The sequence below is a fragment of the Elaeis guineensis genome, chromosome 14, assembly GCF_000442705.2.
Source record: "Elaeis guineensis isolate ETL-2024a chromosome 14, EG11, whole genome shotgun sequence".
NCBI classification, from domain to species: domain Eukaryota; kingdom Viridiplantae; phylum Streptophyta; class Magnoliopsida; order Arecales; family Arecaceae; genus Elaeis; species Elaeis guineensis.
Window position 1 is genome coordinate 32,346,005 of NC_026006.2, and position 26,408 is coordinate 32,372,412.

Sequence of the window (26,408 nt, forward strand, 5' to 3'; positions counted from 1 at the left end):
GAAAAATTGAAGAAAGTCATAGATTATTGGTAGATGTCATAAAATAGTGTAGGATATTATAAAATCATACAGAAAGTGATAAAATAGAGCAAAAAGTTAAAAATAGTAGAGGAAGTCATAAAACAATATCATATAGCATAAGGAGCTACTTTATGCCTTTTTATGGCTTCCAGATGTATTTTATGGCTTCATGGTGCACTATATGGCTTCCTGAATAGTATAGTATGAGCTATACTTTTTATGACTTTATGAAATAATGAAGAAATTATAAAATAGTGTCAAAAGTTAGAAAACATCGTCGGAAGTCATAAAACAGCACGAAAGTCATGAACCAATTCTAGGTAGTCATGAAACATTGCCGAAATTTATAAAACAATTTTGAAAGTCAAAAAATAGTGTTGGAAGATAAAAAAGATGCTTCCTACTATTTTTTATGACTTCCATCAGTTTTTTATCTCTTTCAGCATTGTTTTGTGACCTTCAATATTTTATGACTTTCGAAAATATTTTATGACTTCTCACATAGTTTAATATCTCTCGAAAATATTTCATGACATCATTCACTATTTTATGACTTTCGACTATTTTTTATGACTTCTTTTAGTTTTTTGTGTCTTCCAACTCTGTTTTAAGACTTCTTGCACTATTTCATGACTTCCACCATTACTTTTGATACTATTTGATGATTTCCAAAAATGTTTGATGACTTCCGGTACTGTTTAATATCTTCTGAAAATATTTTATGACTTCTTCATTGCTTTCGACGTTGTTTGATGACTTTCGATAATGTTTGATGACTTTCGACAATTTTGTATGAGTTTTGAAAAATTTGTATAACTTCTAGCACCGTTTCATGACTTTTGTCAATATTTTATGACTTACTACTATTTTTTATGTCTTGCATCAATTTTTTTCACCAATGCATCAAGACGGTTCATACCAATTAACTCAACTGCTTCAGGCGTCGATCAGACTTGCCAATAACCATCTTTTCATGGGGTTGAGATGACAATTTTGCCTTGAGACAGTGAAAAAAGGAAGTGGAAGAAATTAAAAATCTCATTTTATCTCCCTGCAAACCCTTCACTCCATCATTTGCTCTCCCTTCACTCCCTTTGCCCCCTTCCCAGCAATCCCTCTCCTGTGCTATTGTTTCTCCTTTTCTGTTCGATGTCGACTAGAAAGTAGATGATCAGGAGGCATCCAAGATAAGAAGACCAAGGCAAGCAGTAGATGGAGGAAGAAAGCAATGCAATGGTTCCTTATGGAAGTCAGGATGCCCCTTCTTCTTTTGGCAAAATAGGAGGGTTAAGTCTGAGCCAGGAAGGTAATGGATCTGCTCACTTTTATCCTTTCTATTAATGGTCTATGACGTCATATTTCATTATTTTTGTTGCAGTGAAAATTTCAGGGATCCCTACTATTTCGAGAGGCAAGGCTCCTTAAATCTTTAAAAACACATACAAACCCTTAGTATACATGCACAATGTCTGAAAATGGGGGTTTTCTGCTACTTATGTAGATCTTATCAGGTAGACCCCATTTGGAACCTTCATCGACATGGAGCCATTTGTAGTTGATGGGGCACTCCTTGCTAATGTCATAAAATATTATAAGGGCGGCAATAAATTTTACTTTTCAGAAAAGATAATTAATTTCAATACGAAAGAAGTGGCACTTGTTATTGACCTTTCCTCCCATGAAAAGAAGGTTGCAGTCTCAAAATTCTGAAGGGGAGGCTTTTTGATAGATTCGGGATCAACATGGATCTCCAGCATAAAGAGATTGAGAGGTATATTAGTCTTCCGAAAGATTCCAAAGAGGAGGATATCGAGGACACTATGAGGCTTTGGATAGCCTATATGTTTGTGATGTTCTTGTTTCCAAGGCCAAATAGCATATGTCCAAGATTCTTTATTCCCTACCTGGATAACCTTTCGCAGTTGGGAGCTTTTGTCTGGTCTGATGCCATCAAGACCTTCACCCTCCAAGTGCTCCTAGAGATTGTTGAATGTTTAAAGTCAGAGGAGTCACATCAGGCAAAAAGGATTGATAAGGGTCGAAGACAGTCTTACTTTTTTGGCTGTTCGATTGCCCTGATGGTAATAATAATCCAAAAAATAGAATCATCTTGTTCTACATTTGTTATTTATTATTCATTAAATATTTTAATTATTTTTTCATCTACAGGTATGGTTCCTCAAGCATACCAACCTCCGAGTCCCAATAGATGCTTCAGCATTACCAAGGCTGCACCAGTGGCATTCATGTAGAAAGAGGACCCATGACAGCCTTTTTGATACGATCCAACCCGAGGAGGTAAGAGAGAGCAATGGTGATTATAGGAAGTCATATTGCTTTCGCAAGATGTTATATTATACTTTCAAAAATTCATAAAATAGTTATATAATTTATTATTTCTTGTGTGTTGTTTGTTACCAGATTTTAGATTATATTATATCGGTGCCACAGGAGCACTGGGTCCTTCATCCGGTTAAAGGGACACCCATGGAAGGTTCATCTATGCCATTTTACTATACAAGATGTGTACAGTTAAAGAAAGAGGTTGAGGAGCTTAGAAAAAGGCTCCTCATTCAGGAGATGCTTCTTGGAGCTTTGTTTGAAAAGAAAATCAAGCACAGTATACATATCGAAGGAAGGAGGAGATACGTGGAGGAGAAAGAATTAGAAGAGAAGGAAGTGCATGGGGAAGTACTTGTTGAATTTATAGAGGAGGATAGGAAGAAGAGGGAAGCGAAGAAGAGGAAGATTTTGGCAAAGGAGATGAGGAGGAGGAAGGAAGAGGATGATAGAAGGAAGAGGAAGGAAGCATATGAAAAAATGAAGCTTCAATAGAAGAATAAGGAGGAGGAGAATAAAAAAAGGATAAAAGAAGAGGAGACTAAAAAGAAGGCAGAGGAGGTGGAGAGGAAAAAGGATGAGGACGAGAAGAAGGATCAGGAGGAGGAGGAGGACATGAAGATGATGGAAGATGAGAACAAGAAGAATGAAGAGGAGGAGAGGAAGAAAAAGGAGGAGGAGAACAAGAAGGAGGAGGAGGAGAGGATGAAGAATGAGGAGAAGAATGAGAAGGAAGGGGAGGAGAAAAAGAAGAAGGAAGAGGAGAAGATAAAGAAAAAGGAGGTGGAGGAGAAGAAGAGGGAAGCTGAGGAGAGGAAGAAAAAGGAGGAGGAAGAGAAGAAGAAGGAAGAGGAGGAGAAGAAGAAGAATGAAGAGGAGGAGAAGAAGAAGAATGAGGAGACGAAGAAGAAGGAAATGGAGCAGAGGAAGAAAATGATGGAGGAGGAGAGGAAGAAGGAAGAGGAGGAGAGGAAGAAGAATGAGGAGAAGAAGAAGGAAGAAGAGGAGAAGAAGAAGATAGAAGTCAAGAGAGAGGAGGAGGATAAGGAGGATGAGGAGGAGAGAAAAAAGAAAGAAGAGAAGAACAAGAAGGAGGTGGAGGAGAAGAAAAAGAAGAGAGAGCAGAAGGATGGGGGTAAGCAGAAGAGAGTGTTGTTTTCACTTAAAAAGAGGGTTAAAGAGGAACACAAAACTCGCAAGACCTCATATCTGACAGAAGATCCATCATTTCTGACTGACCAAGCTACAAAGAAGAAGCCCAGGACTGTTCTTGCTCAAAAAGAAAAGGCAGTAGTAGTCAAGGAAGAATTTGTGCCTGCCGATCCAATGACATAGGGATTCATCATTGTAGATCACAAATATCATAGTAAAAGATTTTTAACGAAAGAAGATGATTCCCTCATCAATGATTTCATGGATGAAAGGATGACTTCATAAGTGTTTTATGACTTCATTGACTATTTCATGGCATCCGACATTGATTTATGACTTCGTGTTCCATTCCATAACTTTCTCCATGATTTTCTCCACTAATTTATGACTTTTAGTAAAATTTCATGATTTTTTTCAAGACATCCTACACTATTTCATGACTTCCTTCAATCTTTTAATGTTTCATGATATTCTTCAATATTTTATGACTTCCGACATTATTTCTTATGTGCTGCCATATTTTATTTCATGACATCCTACCGTATTTTATGACTTCCAGCATCTTTTCATGACTTCCATCGCTATTTTACGACCTTTAGTGATTGTTTATGAATTCTAATACTGTTGTATGACTATCTCATTATTTTATGAATGTGAAATTATAGTGATGTTGTTTTCATCAATGGTTGTAGAGGGAGCTTTACAAGGTCTCACCTCTATGATTTGCTGTTCGAAAAAATGATCATTGATGATGTAAGTAATTCAAATCTTCATGTTGTTCGTAACTCCAATAATTTTTTCATATTTTTTATTAACCAAAAAATTTTTCTTAGATCATTAATGCTGGGTAGGATTTCATAGTAAAGAAATAGAAGGAACAATCAGAGCTGTATCAAAAATGCATTGTTGCGCCTGTTATGATAGCTGGCATGTGCATAACATCCAAATCACCTATTCAAGAGCTTGCTGGCTTGACGGATGAAATGATTTTCGATATAGTTAGTGATGAAGAAAAGATCGATTTTAGATTTCTTTTTAGCATCATCAACATCGAGAATGTGTACTGGCACTTGCTGGTTCTTGACATATAGCGGAAGGAGTTCATCCACTTGGATTCTCTAAAATGGAATCTCAAGCACAAAGCCAGTGTCAGAAAGTGACAATAGATTCTTGATACTATAATGCACATTTACTGTGACAATGTGGAAGTCACAAATTAAAAAAATTTCAGATGATGATGCCTGTCCATCCCAGCCTGCCGAATCCCTGGACTGTGGTATGTATTGTCTCAAGAATATGGATTATCTCACTCAAAAGGATAGGCCAGAGCAATGAAATTTCATGCAATAAGATATTTTTCAGTATCGAGGGGAGTTGGGAGCCTCGATATGAAGGGATGGTCTAGCCCCGAAACTTCAAAAATTAGTTCATGATATTCTAAAATTATAATTATTTTTTATTTAATGATATATACATTCATATACATTCATATTTCGAAATTGTAATTCTTCAAAACTCCTATAATATAGCTGATCAAATGTGTTGACAAGATCGGATCTTTTCTTGCTGATCGTAGATCATGGAAGCAGCAGCAAAGATGGGAGAAAAATCTTGATGGCAATCAGATCAAGACTAGAAGAACCCTAGGCATGAGGAAGAGGAGAGGAGAAACATGAAAGAGGGAGAGAAAGAGCAATTAGGGAGAAAAGGCTTCTATTCTGATTCTATTTCAAAATCATATACAAAATTATATATATACATAGTCAATTTGATCCAAACCAAAAACTCTCCTGGTTAACCCAATTTGGTAGAATTTTCAAGCCCATGTATACCCATATCTTGTCTTGCACACACATTAGACTAAATCTTTTGTCTAATCCTTGGATTAATTCCTTAAGATCTTCAAAATTAAGGTCTTAAGTCCCCAGAATTGAACCTAATTCTAGACCAAAATAGAATCCCAAAAGTCTTATGTCCATGTCGTCGAGCCGGCTCTGGCACACCTTCCTGCAGCATGCCAAGAATTGCTGCTTTCTGTTCTTCTGTCAGAGCCAGCTGTCTTAGGGTTCGAGCCAGCTCGATCTGAATTTGAGCCAACTCGATCTATAATCGAGCAAGCTCAATAACTATGTTATCCATTGGTGTCAGAAACATAACTCTCTGTCTGCTGTCCGAATCGACTCTCTTAGAGTTCGAGTCGACTTGACTATTGGCTGATGCTCTTGATGCTTCCTTCAACCTTGTCCTTTCCTCATTAATTCTCAAGGCTTGGAAGCACTACACCTAAGCTCACAATCTCCACTTTGGTACTCTCAAGTCTTTGTGAACTCAGTCCTATCCATCAGTTCTATCAGTGCCACACAATAACGAAAGCTATTTCATGGAAGTACCTTCATGAGTACATCAGCTGAATTCTTCTTGGTGTGGATCTTCACCAGCTCCACTTCACCATCTTCTACAAGTTCTTTGATCTGGAAGTATCTGATGTCAATGTACTTCATTCTTGCATGATAAATGGAGTTCTGTGCAAGTAATAAAGTATTCTGGCTGTCAGAATGCAGTCTGATAGCCTCCTGTGGGAAGTCCATTTCTAAAGCCAAGCCCTTCAACTATAGGACTTCCTTCGCTGTCTCTATGAAGCCAGTGTACTCTACTTCTATTGTAGACAAGGCCGTTATGGGTTGCAAGAAAGATCTCTATGAGATTGAACCTCCATATTGTTAGATGTGTCCTAGAAGTCAATTGTTGGTTGACACATCTTTTGTTCTATGACACATATTTGTACTTAAACTATTGATTTAATCAATAAAAGATAAGTTTTTATTTTTTATTTAAGTATTATGTGTCCTTGAATCATCCTTAGAATTGATGTTATCATACATATTTTCAAGTATTGAGAATTAGAGGCTTGTATGATCGATTCCTAAATTGCTCCCAATCATAGGATAGTCATAAGGATAGTGATTCATCCAGATAAACTGGTGTATGGTTCACTTCCTTCAGGGTAGATGAGTCTCTAGTCTACAATGTAGAGACACTGAGTGAAAAATATGGATAATTGTTAGAGAATAACTTGTACTGAGTATGACCATACGAGAGATAATATGGATTTCTATTCGATCATCCATGATTGTCTCGATGCTGTAGTTATATGATTCGTTCTTTGACCTGCAATGTCATAGTTGCTCACAGTAAGACTGTTGTAGTTTGATTGCACATAAATATTAACTCGATTATGAATTTTTATAATAGATGTTGGCTTCAATTGGTTGAGCTGTGTGAGCAATGTGTGCATTTATATGGAATCTATCGATCTTGATAGAGAATAGTCCTATGAGATTTGAGAAGTTAAGTCCATAAGTCTATGGCCATAGCAGCGTGATTGATGAAAATTTTTTTTTATTTGGAATCACTATTAGACTTGAGCTGATCAGATCTATCATATGATTGATGATGAGATTTGACGATTTATCCGTGATCTGCCATCTAGTCAGGATTCATGATAAAAGGACTGTATCATACATTAACTACATCTAGAAGTTCTATTTCAATTCTGTTGAATTTTTACTATATATTGCTAGATGTAACTAGTGGATTGTGAGAGCTCAATAGGATCATTTTGGATCAATGATCTTTGTCGAGTTAGAGTGAAATTATTCTGACCTACTAAAAAAAATTTTAATGATACCTATGATAGAGATCATAGTATGTCTCACTATCAGACAAAATTGAACCTATAGGATCATACATAAAGGAAGAAGATCTTGATTGATTAATAATTGGGTTTATAAAGTACTAATTTATATGGATTTAAAAAAATTCTATTGAGTTTATGTTAATCTTGCTAGCATCTGGATGAACCCAATTCCTCTTATAGTTGGTTTGCTTATATGATAAGCATTAATCGATTTCTACACTTGATTTGAATCTAATTGAATTTGATTTAATAATATTCAATGGTTGGATGTTTAATTTATAGCTTGGATTAAATCAAGAAAGAGTTTTTTTATGTTATTTATTAAGAACCCTTGAAGTGAATTTATGAAATCATGTAGGCTGATTTGAGATCTTTTATTGGATCCCATATGATGGGATGCCTAACATTGGATGTGAGTATGGGTGAGTTATTGGTGGCATCCCATTTATTTGATCCAAATATATTTAAGCTAAGACTTCTAATATGATTAGGAGGAGAGATCCTAATTTGATTATGACACTCTTATGTTGTCTACATAAAAGACCCTAGCCTTACTTCTCTCATCATCTCACTTCTCCCTTCCTTGCTGCCACCCTTACTGTGGCCATCACCTCCCCTCCTCTTTCTCTCTCTAGCCCACACCCTCTCTTTCTAGGCATCCCCTTGTTGGAGCTAAAAGAGAGGTGGGCGGTATCTCTCCTTGGTGTCAAGGGTTGGCATCAAGTTGTTGGTTTCTTCTTTTTCCCAAGTTTATTGAAAGTTTATTACAATTACTTCTTAGTTGTTGTTCTTCTTGATTAATTAAGGAATCAAAAAAGGTTCTTAGTTTCTTTAAGAATCAAAAAAGAAAGATCAAAAAGGGTTTAAGGGTTGATCCCTATCCAAGCTTGGTTCAAGTTTATTCAGGCTTTGAGTTCAAGTGAGTTGTATCAAGAGGAGCTTATCTAGATCAGCTTTATGAATATCTGTAGAGACAGGATATTTGTGTTGCTGATTCAGAACCTGCTCAACCCCAGATCTAGGAATTGAATTGTATTCAACCTCAATTACAAATTTGAAGCAAAAGAGAAAATGATTCAAGTATATGAATTGATTATAAGCTTTCATTTATTCATCCTAAAATTAGTTTATGTTAATTTCAGTATATGAACTAGATCATAGATACTTTTATATGATGAATACATACTTAGATTAAAAATATTTTAATTTAATTTTTTCACTGTATTTTAGATTTAAAAAAATTTTGAAATCTACATGCATTAGCACCTGTAGAAATTTCAATAGTGGTATCAGAGCCATATGTTCATATGTATAAAAGTAGCATGAAAGTTTTAAAAATTATTTTTAAAATTTTAATTTTAGTTTATACATGAGATGTATATATTTATATTTAGATCTGAAAAGTATTTTAGATCTGAATTTTATTCATATATGTAATATATGAAAGCATGTATATGTTAGAAATTAAATTTCTGTGATTTGAATTTTTTATATATACGATATATGATGGTATATTTAGATCTAAAATTGATTTCTAAAAAATTTAAAATTTTTCATGTATATGATATATGATTGTATGCATATTCTGAAAGTATTTCGAGAACTAAAAACTTACTTTTTATGCAAAAAATTTACATTTGAAATTAGTGAGTGTATGAATTATTGGGCATGGGTAGTTTTGCACTAGGTCAATGAATTGCATCTTAGGTTAAAATTGGATCATATTGGATTGAAATCGATGTAGCTATTGATTAAACTAAGTCCAGTATTGATTTGAGTTAAATCAATTGGGCTTATGATTCTACAAGTATTGTAGATTGAATTGATTAAACCCTATATGTAGAATCGAGTCAATCTAAGGACCTAATTCGGTTGTACGGCTTGAATCCGATTCACCTAAGCTGACTAATTGAAATCAATAAGCCATTTAGTGTCTAAGACAAGTCTCGATCGGTGGTTTTAATTAAGAGGCTACTCACCTAAATAATTTTATCTACGACGAGTTAATGGTGTACCCTCCCATCGGTCTCACTTACCTGACCAATTAGATGATTAGGTTCATTAGTTACTAAGGCATTTTGGTTTATCCCATGCCAATTAGATTGATCATGTGATGACTGATTAGATGAGACCTAACCTAAATCTTCTTAATTAACATTAAGCCTTATGGTCTTCCACCATTGTAGAAGTGCGGGAATGGTACTAACGTTGACTGTTCTTGACTGATACAGTGGTTCAGTTATATCGAAAACACACAATCACTCTACTAGCAAAGAGTTGCTCCAGGATGAAGATGGGGTTGGATCCAATATGTATTATCTAAGGGACTCAATGACGGCTTCACACCTGCTTGCAAATGATGGGTTAGGCTTAACTAAGGAGTGGGGCAATATGTGTTATCTGAGCTCTCATGACTTAGAGACCAAGTCGCTATAATATGTTCAGAAAAGTATCTGGGCTAAAAGTTACCTACACATCGCTATGCGTGTCATCAATAACTGTTAGATAAGGTGCATGGCATCGGTGAGACCGCAACACCTATTAGAAACCTTGCATTGATTGCATCGGATTGTCACTTTCCACTCGGAGAATATCAGAATCCAAAAAAATAGTGGGAGTCTATTTGCATATGAAAGTCTCTAGAGCAAATATAATTTTAAGTACAAATATCTAATTAGAATATCTACTTTCGTAGATAAACAATGTCGGTTTTTAACCCACTAGTCTGTATCCTTGAAACTGATTGATTGATCGGTATAAATTATAAAGACTGGCTCAAAAACTTCAAGATAGTCTTGACATCCAAAAAGATTGAGTATGTACTCGACTAGGACGTCCCAACCTTACCAACCTGTCCTACGGTAGAGCAAAGAGCTACTTTGGACAAGTGGACAGATGATGACCTTAGGATGAAGTGCTATGTTATGCTTTCATATCAAATGAGTTGCAGAGCCAGCATGAGCACATGCCCACTGCTCGTGTTATGATCACTCACTTGCAAGAATTGTATGATGAGCAGAACCGGATTGTGTGCTTCAAATTGTCCAAGTGATTGTTCAATATGAAGATGTACGACGGATAGTCAGTCTATGATCATTGTATGACAATGATCAAAGACCTAGAGGAGCTTGAGAAGCTCTAACTTAATATTCAGAGGGAATTAAAAGTCGATTTGGTCCTCCAATCCCTGATCAGTTTGTTTGGATAGTTTATCGTAAACTACTATATGAACAAATTAGACTGCAACTTATCCGAGTTAGTCAATATGCTGGTCACTGCTGAGGGTACCTTGAAAAGTTTAAGGAACTCTATTCTTGCTATTGAGCCGGCACCTTTCAAGAGAAAGTCTCAAGAAAAAAAAATGATAAGCCTGCAAAAAAGCAAAAAAAAGGAGAGCAAGCCTAAAAAGGACACTTCGAAGAAAGCTGTGGAGAAAAGAAAATATTTCCACTGTAACTCCGACGGCCACTGGAGGAGAAACTATCCATCTTACATGGAGAGCTTGAAGATGAAAAAAGATGATCAATCTTCTGAAAATATGCTCATAATAGAATCTAGCCTAATGATTTCTTCTACTTCTAGTTGGATTTTGGACTCTGATTCTAGTGCTCATATATGTACTTCATGTAGGATCTAATAGGAAGTAGGAGGTTGAGGAAAGGTAACATGACCTTTCGAATTGGTAATGGAGCAAAAGTTACTGTGAAAGTCATTAGAACCTATCCTCTTCGACTACTGTCAGGCTTTAAATTAGATTTAAAAGATTGTTATTTTGTTCTTGTAGCTAATCAAAATTTGATTTCGATCTCTGTACTAGCATAGGATGGATTTATTTTTCAATATAATAAAAATTTTTATTTCATTTATTTATGAAATAAATTGGTTATATCTAGTCTTTTGATTGACAGTCTTTGTTACTTGCATGTTGATGCTAATGTGAAGTTAAATGAGCAAATAGTGAGTACCATAGGCCAAAAGAGACCCAGAGATGAGTTTAACCATAAGTACTTATGGCATCATAGGCTTGACCATATTGAAGAGGATAGGATAAATAGATTGAAAAAGGATGGGATCCTTGACTTAGTTAAATCTGAGTTGATTTCGACTTGTGAATCATGTCTTCGAGAAAAAATGGTCAAGTTATCCTTTGTGAGACAAAAAAAAAAGGGCTATTGAGTTACTAGCTTTGGTATACACCGATGTGTGTGGCCCATTTGATATACAAGCCAAGGATGGTTATAGCTACTTCATTGTATCTCGATCAAATGGTAATGATTCAGTTGATGATATATTAGAAACTTCTTTCTAATTATCATCTTACTTTGGCCAAAGACTTCTCGAATTAATGACCTATGAGATCATATAAGATGTTTGCTTTCCTTATTAGGAGTGGCCGATCCCTTATGGACCACTCACAGCGTACTTCACCATGTCCAAAACACCCCACACAAGGATCAGAGAATCAAGCTAGGGAATGAACCAAAACATAAATTCATATACATAAAGCACCGTTGTGATCTCAGGTCTAAGGATCACTTGCACAACTCTCACTAGAGAACAACCTGCTAACATACAAATAAGGCTCCATCAAATATTCTCTCATAGGTCAATTCAGTGAACTTATTCTCTAATGAACACCTACGTCCTTATATTAGTGTCACTACACAAGTGGTCGTGAGATCAACCATCCTCTCCATCGAGTATACATAAGATGTGCCAGTTTTACTCGTATCATTGATCATTAGGTCTCACTGGCATGATCTCATCATGGCCCTAAAATCATTGTCCTAATCTATGAAATTCAATATAATGTTAAACAAGTATAAGAAGCAGCATATAATAAATCAAAATCCCTATCTTTATCAATAATAAATGTTAAATACATGAGTTTGGAAGATAAAATATAAAAAAATATCTTATCGCATCATACACACGATTGACTTATAGGACATTATTTTTTCACTTGGTTTACCAAGATCAGAACCATGGTGCAAATGCAACATGTATAGTGAACTCAACACTAGACATCCAAAAAGAAACTTAATTGACCAAATTGATTCGGTAAGTTCAAAATTGGTGGGAGGCTCCCCGTGCATAAGCAACAGTCCTAATTAAGTAACCACCATTCGATCGCTTGTCTTAGACACTAATCGATCAATTAATTCCAAATTGGTTCGGTCCATTGGTTTTCACCATCATATATTGTAAAATTGCAAACCAATCAGATATTTTTTAATGATACAACCCTACTCCAAAGGTTTGCAGTGATTCATAGATAGAAGATGGTGCTCTGATACATGGTAGATTGGTTTTAGTACAAGTGAGAGTTTGTTAGATATATGCCGTAGAAATCTATCTTGACTGATACATACATTTCTCTAGGGCACATTTTTATGCTTGACGGATCGTCTTTATAACCAATCATATTGTATGTGTCCATGATTTATCCTAAAAATTAATAAAAATAATTTTATATATTCTTAAGATGTTAAGAATTTGAGACATACATCATTAGTGGTTAATTTTTAAATATTTTCGATCGTAGGATCGTCATAGAGGATAGTGATCCATCCATTTAAGATCGGTACATGGATCACTTTTCTGTTGGATAGATGGGTCTCGAATCTGTAGTGTGGAGATACTAAAATTAGAGTGTAGGTGGTTGTTAGAGAATAACTTGCACTGAGTATGACCAACACGAGAAATCACTTAGATGTCTACCCATTCATCAGTAATTTTTTCAATGCTATAGTAGTGTGACTGGTCCTTTAACTTACGGTGTATTGGCTATTTGTAGTAAGGCTACTTAGTTTGACTGCACATTCTCTTGATTCCTAGCTATTCCGATCTTTGCTATGTATGTTAGCTATTGTAGGTTCAGATTCGTTGTTTGGAGTAGGATACACCTAGATAAAATCTATCGACTTTAGTAGAAAAGTAGTCCTATACGATTCACAAGACTGAGTTCAGAAAGTCTCTGATTAGAGCAAGTGTGAATATTAAAATTTTTTTTTTACAAGTTTCATAAATGAACTCGAGTTGAGCCAATCTAGTATATAACTGATAATGAGATTTGACGAGTTTTTTATGATCTCCGTCAAGTCGGGACTCACAATAGAGAAATTATATCATACGATAACTACACCTAGGGGTTCATTCTTTTGTTCTACTGGATTGTTACTACATGCTGCTAGGTGTCACTAGTGGATCATGAGAACTCACTAGGATTATTTTCAGATCAACGATCTTGATAGGATGAGTTGGGATCATTCCAACCCATCGAAAGAAGTTTCAATGATACTATGATGGAGATCACGGTATGTCTTACTACCGGACAGAATAGAACCTGAGGGGTCTCATACAAAAGGAGTATGACTTGATCAATGGTTTGGATCATATTTGAATTATCAATCGGATTGATAGTTTGAATTTTGGAAACTACTAATTTGTAAGTATTACAGTTTGGCAGCTGCTAATTGTTAGCGCAGAGACTTAATTACAAGTATTGTGATTTAATTGATGTTGATTAAATTATGGATCAAGTTCTAATTAATTTAAATCAAATTTAATTTAATCAGATTTGATTTAATTTAATGTTAATTGGGTTCAATTATCCAAATCAGATTTGGATTTCAATCTTGATTGGATCAGATTTGACAGCCTTTCGAATTCGATTTGATTTGGGCTCGATTTGAACTTGATTTGGATCCAGTTTGAACCAAATTGAACTTAATCCTTTGAATCCAAGTTCTCTGAGCTTCTTTCTCCTGATCTCATACAGAAAGGAGAAAGGGTGCATGTGGAGACGTACCCCCTTTGCTTCTTGCACGTGTGAAAAGAAGGGGCGCTAATAGTCGGCACCCCACTCATCTGAGATTCTATCTCTATATGATCTTTTTTTTTGAATTTCATTCAAATTAGGATTAGATCCTTATCAAAATTTGGCATTGGGAATGATTTTTTGTGCGACAAAAAATTAAGAAGAGAAGGGACGCATGTTTGCGTGTGTGAAAGAAAAGGGGGCACCAATAGTTGGCACCCCTCCTCTATGAGTCATCCTTCCTTATCTTGATTTCTCTTTCTAGTTGAATTTGATTCAAACTAAGAAATGAATAAAGTTTGAAAAGGAAGGGCATTGGACCTGATTTTTGTGCGACAAAAATCAAGAAGTGAGGCGTGTGCTAATATCAAGAGTGGTTTTCTTTCTTGCCGTGTGACTTCTTCTCAACGCCTCCCTTCCTTCTTTCTTCACCTCCACACCCCATAATCTGATTAGATCAGATCTAAAAGAGAGAGAAAAGAGAGAGAGAAAGGGAAGAAGAAAGGTTCTTCTTCTCTTCTTGGTAATCCAGTTCAAATCCCGTCAGATCTGCATCAAAAGATTCGCATAGCCTTTATCTTCTTCGAGTTTTAGAAGAGGAATCAGATCCAAAGTTGAGGACCGTGGCTTGTAAAGTGCTAGCATACCAGTGGTCTCGATGCTCCGATCAGATTTTCTCATGTGGATACCAGCAGAGGTTGGGTGCTTACGTAGTTATAACTCGAACCATGGACATCTGCAGGATCCAAAGGTATGGAGATCAGATTTTGATTTTTCTTCTGATGCATTTTGTGTTTGATTTCAGATTTTAGATTATAGAACATATTCATACGAAGATCCAGCGCATGGTTTTCAAATCCGATTTGGTGCATGAATTTAAATTAAAAATATTTTAATTTAATTTATTTCCGCTGCATGCATAAATCTGTTTTATGTTAAAATTTTTAAACTAAACGCATGAAACCAATGCTTTCTAACAAAAATACTAAATGTTAAATCATCTAATAACAAAGAAGATAGAGTAAAATGAAAAGCACATTTTATATTCCCAAAATGCTTTCATATTTCCCATTGTTTCACATTCTGTTTCTCCAAGGTTCACTTATGCCCTCAAGACCACTTCTATCCTCATTGCTAATTCAATAAAGTTTGGATGACATTACTCATGTTTCATGTTTCAGATTATATATTCTAGAATGGGCATTTCAAAATGAGTGTTCTATTTTCAGTGGAAAAAACTAACATAGAATGCTAGTGAATTAAAGGGTTTGGATGTTCGGAATAATTCACTTGCTGGTGGCTTAGGATTTCAAACCAATGTCCTATGTTAATGTCCTTAAATATCAAAAAAGAAGGTTCGAAACTTGTTCATTAGTTGGTTAATCGGCACATGATATTCTAAGCAGATTCTCAAGAGTAATATTAATGGTTGGGATCAAAATAATTCATCTTGCTTACTTGCCGGAGTCGACATCACCAGTTCACCACTAGATGAGAGAATGTGGGGAGATAGGGAGGATGTCGGAGCCTGAGAGGTGGAGAAGAGTTGGAAAGAAGAGAGGAGGGTGGGCGATGTGACTCATGAAAACTGAGGAGGAGGCATGGAGGCATGAGGAGGAGGTGCGGAGGTGTGACGATGGAGAGGAAAAGCCCTAGCCCTAGCCCCATCCCCAGCCTGATCGGGAAGGGCCGAGCATGCTGAAGAGGATGGGTTGATTGAAGAGGAGATGTGGAGGTCGGGGAAGCAAAGAAGCTATCGAATATGCCAAGGAGAGAATGTTTGGCGAGAAGGCGGCGGAACAGAGGAGTAGCCCTAGACATTTCATGATAGAATCGAGATGGAAGCAGAGAGATGGTGCTCAGATGCAAGGTGGTAGTCGGAGGGGACGATGATGGTGCAGAGCTTGACGGTGAGGTAGAGGCAACAATTGTAGAAAGTTGGACAAGTTGGAGGAACTGATGTAGAATCCACCTTCATGAAAATAGTAGAAGACCAAGAGCTTAGGGCCACCAGTGGAGAGGTGGTGGTGGAGTTTGTAGAAGCGAAGGTGTAGGTCATGGACGATGTTGAACCGAATATCCTTCCAATCTTCCACTCAAGGGTGCCATTGTCGCAGACGGGGCAGACGGGTAGCTGGAGTTGGGGGATCTGGGATTAGGATTGGAACTTGGGATTGGGTTATGGGTATTTGGACCGGACTAAGAGGGATAGAGCCCGAGCTGGATCAACATACATCCGAGTCTGGTCCATTTGAAAATCTGGACTCGATTTTTAAACCTGGTCTATTGGGCTGAAAACTCATATCCGTTTTAAGTAGGCGGGTTCGAGCGGGCGGCCTGAGTTTGGAGCAGGTCTACATCTCTAGCGGATGATGACTGAATCATGGCCGTCTGATGAGTGCAAATCAAACGACCACCAAACCTTGACCCGCCGACTTGGTCCAGGGCAGATCTGTCTTACTACGCCCCATATATAATTCCTCTAGAGCAACTTCTTCTTCCGGTATCGGTATCGGTATCGAAACCCTAGCCGATTAAATTCTCTCCGCACGCCACTGATTTTCTTCATCTACTCTTGCCTCTCTCCCCTTTGCCATGGCCAAAAAGCGAAAGCTCGAGAACAAGGCCGAGCCCGCCAAGGACCCCGCCCCCGCATCCACCACCCAAGAACCCAAAGATGAAGAACCATTCAACCAAGAGGAACCCATCAGCCAAGAAGAACCCATCGAAGAAGAGGAAGAAGAAACCATCAACCAAGAATCCCCCGTCGACGATGACCAGACGCCCCAGATCCCGGAATCCTCCTCCCTCAACCCTAACCCTCCATCCTCCACTGCCGCCGGTAACGGCGTCGCCGGCTACGAGGGCGAGGAGGATAACGACCCGGCCTCCATCCAGAAGCTCCTCGAACCCTTCCCGAAGGACCAGCTCATTGAGATCCTCCGCGACGCTGCGGTGAAACACCCGGACGTTCTGGAGGAGGTCCACCGGATCGCGGACATCGATCCGGCCCACCGCAAGATCTTCGTCCACGGTCTCGGGTGGGACACCAAGGCCGAGACCCTCATCGCCGCCTTCCGCCAGTACGGCGAGATCGAGGACTGCAACGCCGTCATCGACAAGGCCACCGGCAAGTCCAAGGGCTATGGATTCATCCTCTTCAAGCACCGGAGCGGGGCCTGGCGCGCCCTGAAGCAGCCTCAGAAGAAGATTGGCAACCGGATGACCGCCTGCCAGCTGGCCTCAACGGGCCCTGTGCCACCCCCGGCCCCGCCAGTGTCGGAGTACACGCAGCGCAAGATCTTTGTCAGCAATGTTGGCGCCGAGCTCGATCCCCAGAGGCTGCTGCAGTTCTTTGCGAAGTTCGGGGAGATCGAGGAGGGGCCCTTAGGGTTAGATAAGGTGACCGGGAAGCCGAAGGGATTCTGCCTCTTTGTCTACAAGACGATTGAGAGCGCGAAGAAGGCATTAGAGGAACCCCATAAAAACTTCGAAGGCCATATCTTGCACTGCCAGAAGGCAATCGATGGGCCAAAACCAAACAAGCCGGGGTTCCACCTCCAGGGCTCCAGTGGCTTGCATCATGGTGCCGGCGCTGTTGGATCGCATGGATCCCACTTTACGAGGAGTGATAACACTGGGTTTATGGGTGGGGTGGGGAGTCAAGTGCCTGGAGTAGGGGTTTCTGGGCATATGGTAGCCCCTTCAGCCGCTGGATTGGGATTCAACCAGACAGCTCAACCGGCAGCTGCGGCCGCTGCAGCGGCAGCAGCAGGGTTGAACCCAGCATTAGGGCAGGCTCTGACTGCAATTCTTGCCAGCCAGGGGGCGGGGCTGGGATTGACAAACCTTTTAGGCACTCTGGGTTCTGCTGGAGTCGGGGCACAAGCAGTGAACCAGGTGGTTCCCAGCCCAATCGTGAACAGTGGGGGGCATGGGATGCAAGGCACTTATGGGAATCAGGTGGCCACTGTTGTGGGGAACGTGAACCCTGGAGTTATGGGAGGATATGGGGCGCAGGCAGGCATGCAGGGTGGGTATGGGAATGCACAGATGGGGCAGGGAGGAGCTGGACGGAACCAGCAGGGTCTTGGGCACATGGGCGGTGTAACACCTTACAAGGGTCATTAGGTAAGGCTCAGGTACAACAACATGTGATCTATATAACGTTCGGTAAATTTTTTTATCTAGCTTTCTTTCAGAATGTAGATACTAACAATTAGGTAAAAATTTTGGTTTCCTTCGCTCTTTTTATTATGTTTACATCCTGCTAGCTTTTTTTTTTTTTTACTACAAGAAATCAACCCTCAATATATACAGACTAGTTATCTAGGGTAATTATTACTTCTATTATCATCTGTAGTCCTATTCAATACAGTCGTCCTTGAAACCATATGAACTATTTTTTTTTTTTTCCTTGCTCCAGTTTTTGTTATGGCTATTTATCATTCAAAAACACCAGGGTTTACATATTCCGGGTTTTGCCTTTTTTGGTGGAACTTTGTGTACTCATAAAAATCTATAAGAGAAAGGGACTTCAGCTGGAGCTTCCTGGAATGATCATTGGTTTGAGAGACTGGTCATATTGAATGTCTGGTTTTTGTAAGCTTATTATCTTCATATCCTAAGTGTTTGTCATACTTCTTTGTGTGCTCAAAGTTGGTAAATGTGACATGATTGGAGGCAGTATATTGGATAGAGTAGATTCCTCGTCGTTATTTGTTTTGTTTTGTTTTCAAGAGTTAAGGTACAATATAGTGAGCAGTGTGTTTGGAGATGTTGGGGTTTGCTTAGCTAATAGAATGATTAAAAAATTTTGGTTGATGTATGTGAAATCTAAGCTTAACGATGACCATAACGATCCATCCAGGTTGGCTTTATGGATTCTTTGCCAGATATTCATGCTTGTGGAGCATATTTATCTTAATGTACATGTTATGGGCTGCATGACATCTTGAATTATTGAAAAATGAGACAATGGTATTGTTGGATAATGCTATTCAGGGTCCTTGATATGCTTCTATAAAATAGCATGATATGTTGTTATGCTTGGAGATATTTTTAAAATAAGAACTCCAATATGAGATTAGATGCAAATCCGCATATCTATATTGCATGGCATTATGTGTTTGTATGTGAGGTAGCCAACTCACTAATTTATGTTAGCAGGATGGATTTAGTGTTATGGGGGCTAGATGGAGGTCAATGGTGTGGGTACATATGCTTTTAATGATATTAACTTAGTAATGATGCCATAGTCTACGGTGAAGTGGTAAATACCAAGTAACAAGTAATATGTTGTTATTGTTATTAAGTTTGCTATTCTTATTATAGTTACTATTTAATCTTATATTTTTAATTATTTGTAAAAGAGGCAGCCCATGGCATGAGGCTCCGGCTATGTTGGGTCAGTTGCTTGCGGATAGGCTGTTTTTTAAATCTGTGGCCTCCATGTCACAATGGAACAATCTCACCATTGTGCCAAGTCTCACTCTTCATTTTTTACTTATTTTTAAAATATTTAAAAAATATCAGGTGCATATACATCCACTTAGGTCTATGCATACTGCATGTGTTTGGTTGTGTTTTGTGCAGTCCCTTGTCCTCCTTTGTATGGTGTTCTTTTTTTAAAACTTTGAGAATAATGTGCGGTGCTTTCCATGGGGGCATCTTGCTTCCAAAGCATCTAATATTGTGGGGCTTATAAGTCAATAAGAAAAGGAAGAGAAAGACAATTTAAAGATGCATTTCACTGCTGCTGCAGGGTTACAAGCTCACAATCAAAAATTTTAATAGGAGGGACTGAGCAAGGAGAAGAAGAGAATAATGTAGAATCTCACTATGAATAAAACTCGATGTCCTAGTGAAGTTGATTGGTTGTGATATTAGGTCTCAACAATTTATAGACATGGCATGGTAGTATCTTTATGGTAAGGTCATGAGTCCTTACAATTTACACCAAAGTAATCGCGAAGGAATCCAATCCGTCAACTTGGACTAGTTGATTTCAACTATCAAATTTAACTGGATTAAAAAAAAAAAATAAAAGCAATATGCACATCCATATTTTTTTATTGCTATAGTATTTGTAGGCTTGATGAGTTGCTTATGTGCACCTATTATAGGAACCTTTTCAATTTCATTGAGATGTTCTGGAATGATATCCAATACTGCAAAATGTTGAAGATGTTCTGAACTGCAAAAAATGGAACTTCCAGAAGTAAATAAGAGGATTATCATGGATGCTATGTTGACAAAGCTGTAAATGGTGTTTTCTGGCTAACATGCTGTGGTGGTCAAATAAAGGGAATAGATAGCTTGCTGCTAATTGATCAATATTAGGTGTGGAGGAGCTCTGTTTCTTGGTTTTTGGTTTATTAATTGGAGTAACCTTCATTCTTCTAGGTCATACATGCTAGGTTTATTGCTTCCATTTGTGCAGGTAGGTCAGTGATATCTGTTTTGATAGTACTTGGCTCTTTTTCTGTGGAAGCTTGCAATTTTGACTTTTAAGTAGAATCCTTGTATAACGAGATAAATCATTTTTAATATTCTAGTTTTGTTATGTATACTACAACATTTGGTGAGCCTAATGCTTTTTACGAAACATAAACTTGATCTTCACCATTTACGAAACATAATCCTGATGAAAGAGGATTATTATAGAATAAACAGAACAGAAAGAATAGAAGAACCCCTTATAGGGGAATAGAGAAAACAAAAGAAGAGAAAACGAAAAATTAAAAATAAATAGAGAGAAAATACAAAGTAGAGGGGAAACAAGATAAAGAAGAAAGAAATGGGGAAGAAGAAGATGGAAGGGCTAAGGGGCTGCCCACTTGCCCTAGCATTGCATGAGATGAGGGAGGTGGTGGATCAGATAAAGGGTGGGTTCAAAGAAGACAATTCTTGGTACTAAGGGGCTTCCCAGTAGCCCAAGCATTGGATGGAATGGACGCATGGTCATGTAGGGTGGAGTCAAGGAAGTGTTAAAATAAAGTCATGTTAATTCGGCTCCTGGTTTATTTTGAGTTTATTTCAGTTGCAATAGTGAAAATACAATAAATCTTGGAATTGTAAATAAACAACTATAGATTTTCAAGTCAAATAGTGCCTATCTGGCTACCAGCTAAGCAGCAAGGTCTCTCTAAGTGCATAGGTCTTGATTTTTATGATGCTTTTACTGTGATTCTATCATTGCCCTTACTAAGTTCTGCAAAAAAAATCAGTCAAAATGTATCTCGTCATCGGTTGAATCAAATCCTTGAGTAATGAGAAATGCCATCTCTTCCTCCAAAAAAAAAAAAAAGAAGAAGAAATGCCCTGAGATTCATTTTTGAGAACGTACATCAACATGGAGGATTTGAGGAACCAAATCTACAGTATCAAAGGCATATGCTATGTTTAAGCTTTTAGACATCATTTCATTGAAATATGTTATGAAACTTTTCTACCATCTGCCTGTACATATCCTCCACATGTTCTAATATGCATATGATGCTCTTTTTTGCTAATTTCTAGTTTAGTGTTTCCACCTATGGAGACTGAAAAATATAAAGAGACAGCATCTATTGCCTATGTTTCTATTTACATCATTGTCCTATAGAAATATTTTATTCATCATGCTTTCTACTTCATGTTTCTTTCAAGCTGTACAATTTTAAATGTTGTAGTGCTTTTCAACTGTTGCTTTCTGTTTGGCTTTCTCCCCTGCTAGTTATCAATCAAATTTTCAACTGTTGCTTTCTGTTTGGCTTTCTTCCCTGCTAGTTATCAATCAAAAATTCAAAATAAAGACTAATATGTTTATAGTTCTTAGATGCCAGCATTTATTAGCACACTATCATGTTTGTAAGTATATCTTGGTCTTCTCCAACCTTTGAAACATTTGTATGGCCACAAGTAGTTGAGTAACTTTTCCCAATGCTATTCCATAACTTCTTTAAAAAGTTGAATTCAAATGCTTTATATTGAAACTGATGCTTGACAAGGGATGCCTTGCATATGCAGTACATGGATGCATAGAGCATGTTATTTATATATTGATTTTCTTTTGGACTAATGGAAGCTCATATGGATAGATATTTTGGCACAAATTATTCATGACATGCTGATATTGGCATTCATCTCCTGGTGTCTGAAAGATGCCTCAGGCATGTAGAAGTGCAAAGTCCTGTAACCAAGGATCGTCGATTTGGAACCGAATCTCATGCTGGCTAGCCAGCCGGTGGTATGCCCCCATACCGGACTGTATCGAGCCCAAACCGACATTGAAACGAGGGATAAACCGTGGAGAGAAAGAGAGAGAAAGAGAGGGGGGAGGGAGCGAGAGGGAGGGAAGGAAAGGAAGATCGTTGGAGATGCTGGTGGTGGCCAATGAAGGGCCGTGGAGGCTGTTGGAGTGCCATCGAGGTCTTTCGGGCTCTTCGGTCCTCCACGAGAGAAAATGAGAGCAGAGAGAGATAGAGAGAGAGAAGGGAGAGAAGACGAGGGAGGGGAAGATGGCTGGGAGAGCCGTGGGTGGCTATTGGATGGCCCAAAACAGCCTGCGGCCATCATGGGTTCGAAACAAGGATTTCGTCGTGTATTTTAAAAAATATGATAGTGAAGCCGGCAATCCTATTGTTGGCTTTACTATATATTGTGTTTTTTGAAAAACACGATGAAATAGGAGTTTTGCCCCTGTTTCGAACCCATGGTGCCTGCGGAGCTGTTTTGGGCTGTCTAGTGGCCACGTGGTTGCCCTCCAGCAACATCCCCGCTGCCTTCCCCTCTCTTCTCTTCTCTTTCTTTCCCTCTCTCCTCCTCTCCCTTCCCCTTTCTCTCTATTTTTCTCTTGTCTTGCATCTCGTGGAGGATCGCAGAGCCCCGAAGGCCTCAATGACCCTCCGACGGCCTTGGTGGATCGCTGCCGACCTCTCCCTTTTCTTTTCTTTGCTCCTCTCTTTCCTTCTACCTCACTCCATTTTTGCTTGCGTTCCGAACCATGGTTGTAACTGTGTCATCTAATTAACTATATGTGTAAGGAAATAAGACATATAGAACATTATGTGGTATGATTTATGCAGCAGGCATTTATAAGAGACATGAATATATCTATTAGTTGTTTTGCTGGCACATTCTTTTTTTCTTTATTTTCAACTGAAAGCCTGAAAGCAATTGCTAGTGACTATGATACATGATCATATGATTACCATGTATACATACCAAAGCTTAAACTATCTTATGGACTACTCATGCAAGTGCATTGCCCTTGGTGAAATTTGTGATGAAACCAATATTTTAGTTCTCCTCACAAAATGACTTAATTGTAGATTTTAGAGATATAGTTGCTCTTTTCAGGCCAGACTAATATCATTTTTCCAATTCGAAGACCAGTGCTAGTATTAAAACCATGTTGTTTGATTTGAAGTAAACATGTAATGTCTTGAAACATGATCACTAATGTTTTGAAATACTATACTGTGCTTAGGAGGGCACTTGGATTATGTTGGCACAAATCACTAACTTCACTTAATAATAAGGAGAAACTGAAACAATTATAATTGAAAAATAAGGAAGTATAGAGGGGAAAAGGCAGGATGGGCATAATTTTAGTATTCTTCATGCCTTTTATTCTGCTTTATCCCATGTCAGCAACATGCAATTCTCTCTGCATATTGGCGATCTAAAAGTTTAGAGGAAAGAACAATCTCATATTTACCTGTGTTACTAAATGCATCACATAAAAAAGTTTGTCCAAAACTTACTGATGATAATGTGGCCGCCACAAACAAACTTGCAACCATAAAATACATTTCTCATAACCATCTTAGAGTTGATTATGTGTACTCTACTATAGGGAACATATTTGCTATATTGCTTTTTTTGCAATGGAGTTCTTATTTTATTTTGTATTCTCATTTGTTATTTGATAGCCTGGTCTCCCAAAGCATGCAATAGTAAGAATGACTATATCGTTTCCATATTGTTTACAAAACTGTATATTTTGTTGCACCTTTTTTTTTTAAAAGAAAAAAGAAATTCTGGACAATGCCCTAAGAAACCAATTGCCTCACATCAATAGCAGAAGCAAAATGTACTGATTAACAGAAATTAATCCTATATGGTGAGAGCATGACGTTGTCATTGTAATTATAAAAGTAAAGCATAACTTTAGTTCAACATTAAGCACTTCCATCATATGTTATTGTTAAAAGATCTACTAACAGTTAAGATTTTTAATTACTAATTTGCAATGCTTAAATTGATGTAGGAGTAAGAACCTTACTAGCCCAGTTCTGCAATCACATTGATATAGCTTTGAGCAACCATTAAGTTTAGCTCATTAGTTTTTGTTAAGGGTGCTGTTGTTCTGCTCCCAGCTTCATTTTTTTTAAAGAATTTGAGTAGGAGAAGGGTCCTTGTAGGTTAATTAGGCTTATCATTTTAGTTGGCAAGCTCCTTAGAGACTTTCTTTTATGCTTTTGTTTGGGGAAACCCTTTTGCTGTCTTGTTGGCCTATAAGCCAAAGTAGTTTCTATAGAGAAACAATCAAAATTTTCCTTGTAAATCTCTATGCAATTATGCGGGAGAAAGTTGTAAAATTCATGAAACATGTGATTGATCTTTTTAAGATAACTGCTAATAAGTGCGGAATCCCATAATGATAATAGATTTTGTTCTTCAGTATCCCGGCTGTCACTTCTCCCTGTTATGCCATTGCAGCATGTTTTTTATGTTGATAAAGGTTTTAGACATTTGTTTTACTCTAGACTTGGTGAGGCTGCCAAGAGCTTTTGTAGGAGTTACCCTCATGCATCATGTCAAAGTGCCGCAATATATGCCATCTATTTACTTTTAGTTTATTTAGTACACTATACTAGCATGCCTAAAATCCAGGAAACTGAAGGAGTTTTGAATCTTTTACAGTTACTCTATATGATTTGTAAAAGCCTGATACAGAAAAAGATGATTTTTATGTAAATGTATATGATTTGTCAAAGCCTGATACAGAAAAAGATGATTTTAAGTACATGCATCTGATTTATTTGTCGGCGTGAAATTTCTTTTTAGCAATGATTGGAAAAAATTTATTGTGGTGATATAAGTACTGTATCTTTTTATAGGCTGGGTGTATATTCTGGTTCTTATTTTTATGGCGTTCCTTTTATATGATTGGTTTGCAGCTGATTCAATAGAGCACACTTGGGTTCTTTTTAGTTTATTATCATGCAAAATATTCTGCTCACCACTTATATAATTTTGTTTAAACTTCTATTCTTGTGTAGGTTTTTATCCATGTCAAACCTTTCTTTTTTTGGTTTAAAAGCTATGAAATATTTCATTTATTATTATTCATAATGGCATGGCTGAATCTTTGTTGTCTATATGGCTATTTGGTAATTGAATTTGAATTTCTTGTTCATACTTAAATGCAATACATTTTACAGATTATTTTTAACACCACATAATGCTGATTTTGATGAAACAGGTTGACATTAATTTGTATCTGCAAAATGTATTTCTAATTTTACATCTAAAATTCAATTGCTGATTTATGTGGTTAGCAAGATGTCTTTTTACTGCTTTTAAGGTTTCAACTAGAGCTATATATATTAGTTTTAAATGATTTTTCATGTTTCTTACTCATCTTGCAGATCCTTTCTAGCTGCATTTGTCTATTAAGTTCTGGGCAGATGATTCTCCTGGAGTTCCTGCTTCTGCGCCCACACACAAATGCAATGTTTTTCCATTCTATAGCTACTCTTTAATTTAAAACTTGAGTTTTCAGCCGTAGCATTGGAACTTTATTTCTTCTTCAATCCTTCAAAATATGTAGTATTCTGAGAAGCTATTTTAGTTTCTTAAAAGCCTTTTAAATGGCTTGTGGATCTATTGTAAAAGAGCTTTATAGATTTAAAGCATGTTGGCTATAAACTGTTGACCTAATGTTTTGCAAATTTAGTTATACTATTATGTTATCTCAACTTTTCCAGGAAATAAGTTTATTCTGCATTAATCATTGCACATAACTAAATTTTTAATATTGCTATGTTTCATTTCTGTGTCAACAAGTTTCTGCTCGAAATCTTGAAGGAAATAAGCTTCAAATTTCATTTGATGTTTACTTTTGGTTACAAATATCATGATTTAAGTATTCATGACTGTTTTTGGGTGTAAAAAATGTATGTGATTCAGCTTTGCAGATGCTCACTCTTGTTTTTGCATGGTGTGGTTTTCTATTATTTGGTATTAAGAGCTTCCCCTTTAGATACTTTCGACCTAACCTCTTAGTTCACAATTTATTACGATCCATCACTGATGTCTGGTGTCAAGTTGGGGCTTCTGATGCTTTTATTAGTTAACCATGACCATCAATTCTTTCTGTGGTCTGTT

The 26,408-nt window shown here is 37.5% G+C and overlaps 1 protein-coding gene across 2 annotated transcripts; it reads left to right on the forward strand.

Annotated features, from left to right (window-relative positions):
• The first annotated feature begins 16,527 nt into the window (after positions 1–16,527).
• On the forward strand, positions 16,528–25,999 carry LOC105061350 (UBP1-associated protein 2B). 2 transcript variants are annotated; one of them, XM_010945369.3, is made up of 2 exons: positions 16,528–18,172; positions 25,670–25,999. In XM_010945369.3, the coding sequence occupies exon 1, from the start codon at positions 16,626–16,628 to the stop codon at positions 18,159–18,161; it is 1,536 nt and encodes a 511-aa protein (XP_010943671.1). In that variant the 5' UTR covers positions 16,528–16,625; the 3' UTR covers positions 18,162–18,172; positions 25,670–25,999. The 2 variants fall into 2 exon arrangements, with proteins under 2 accessions (XP_010943671.1, XP_010943670.1); XM_010945368.3 differs by having other exon boundaries at positions 16,528–18,161.
• The last annotated feature ends 409 nt before the right edge of the window (positions 26,000–26,408 follow it).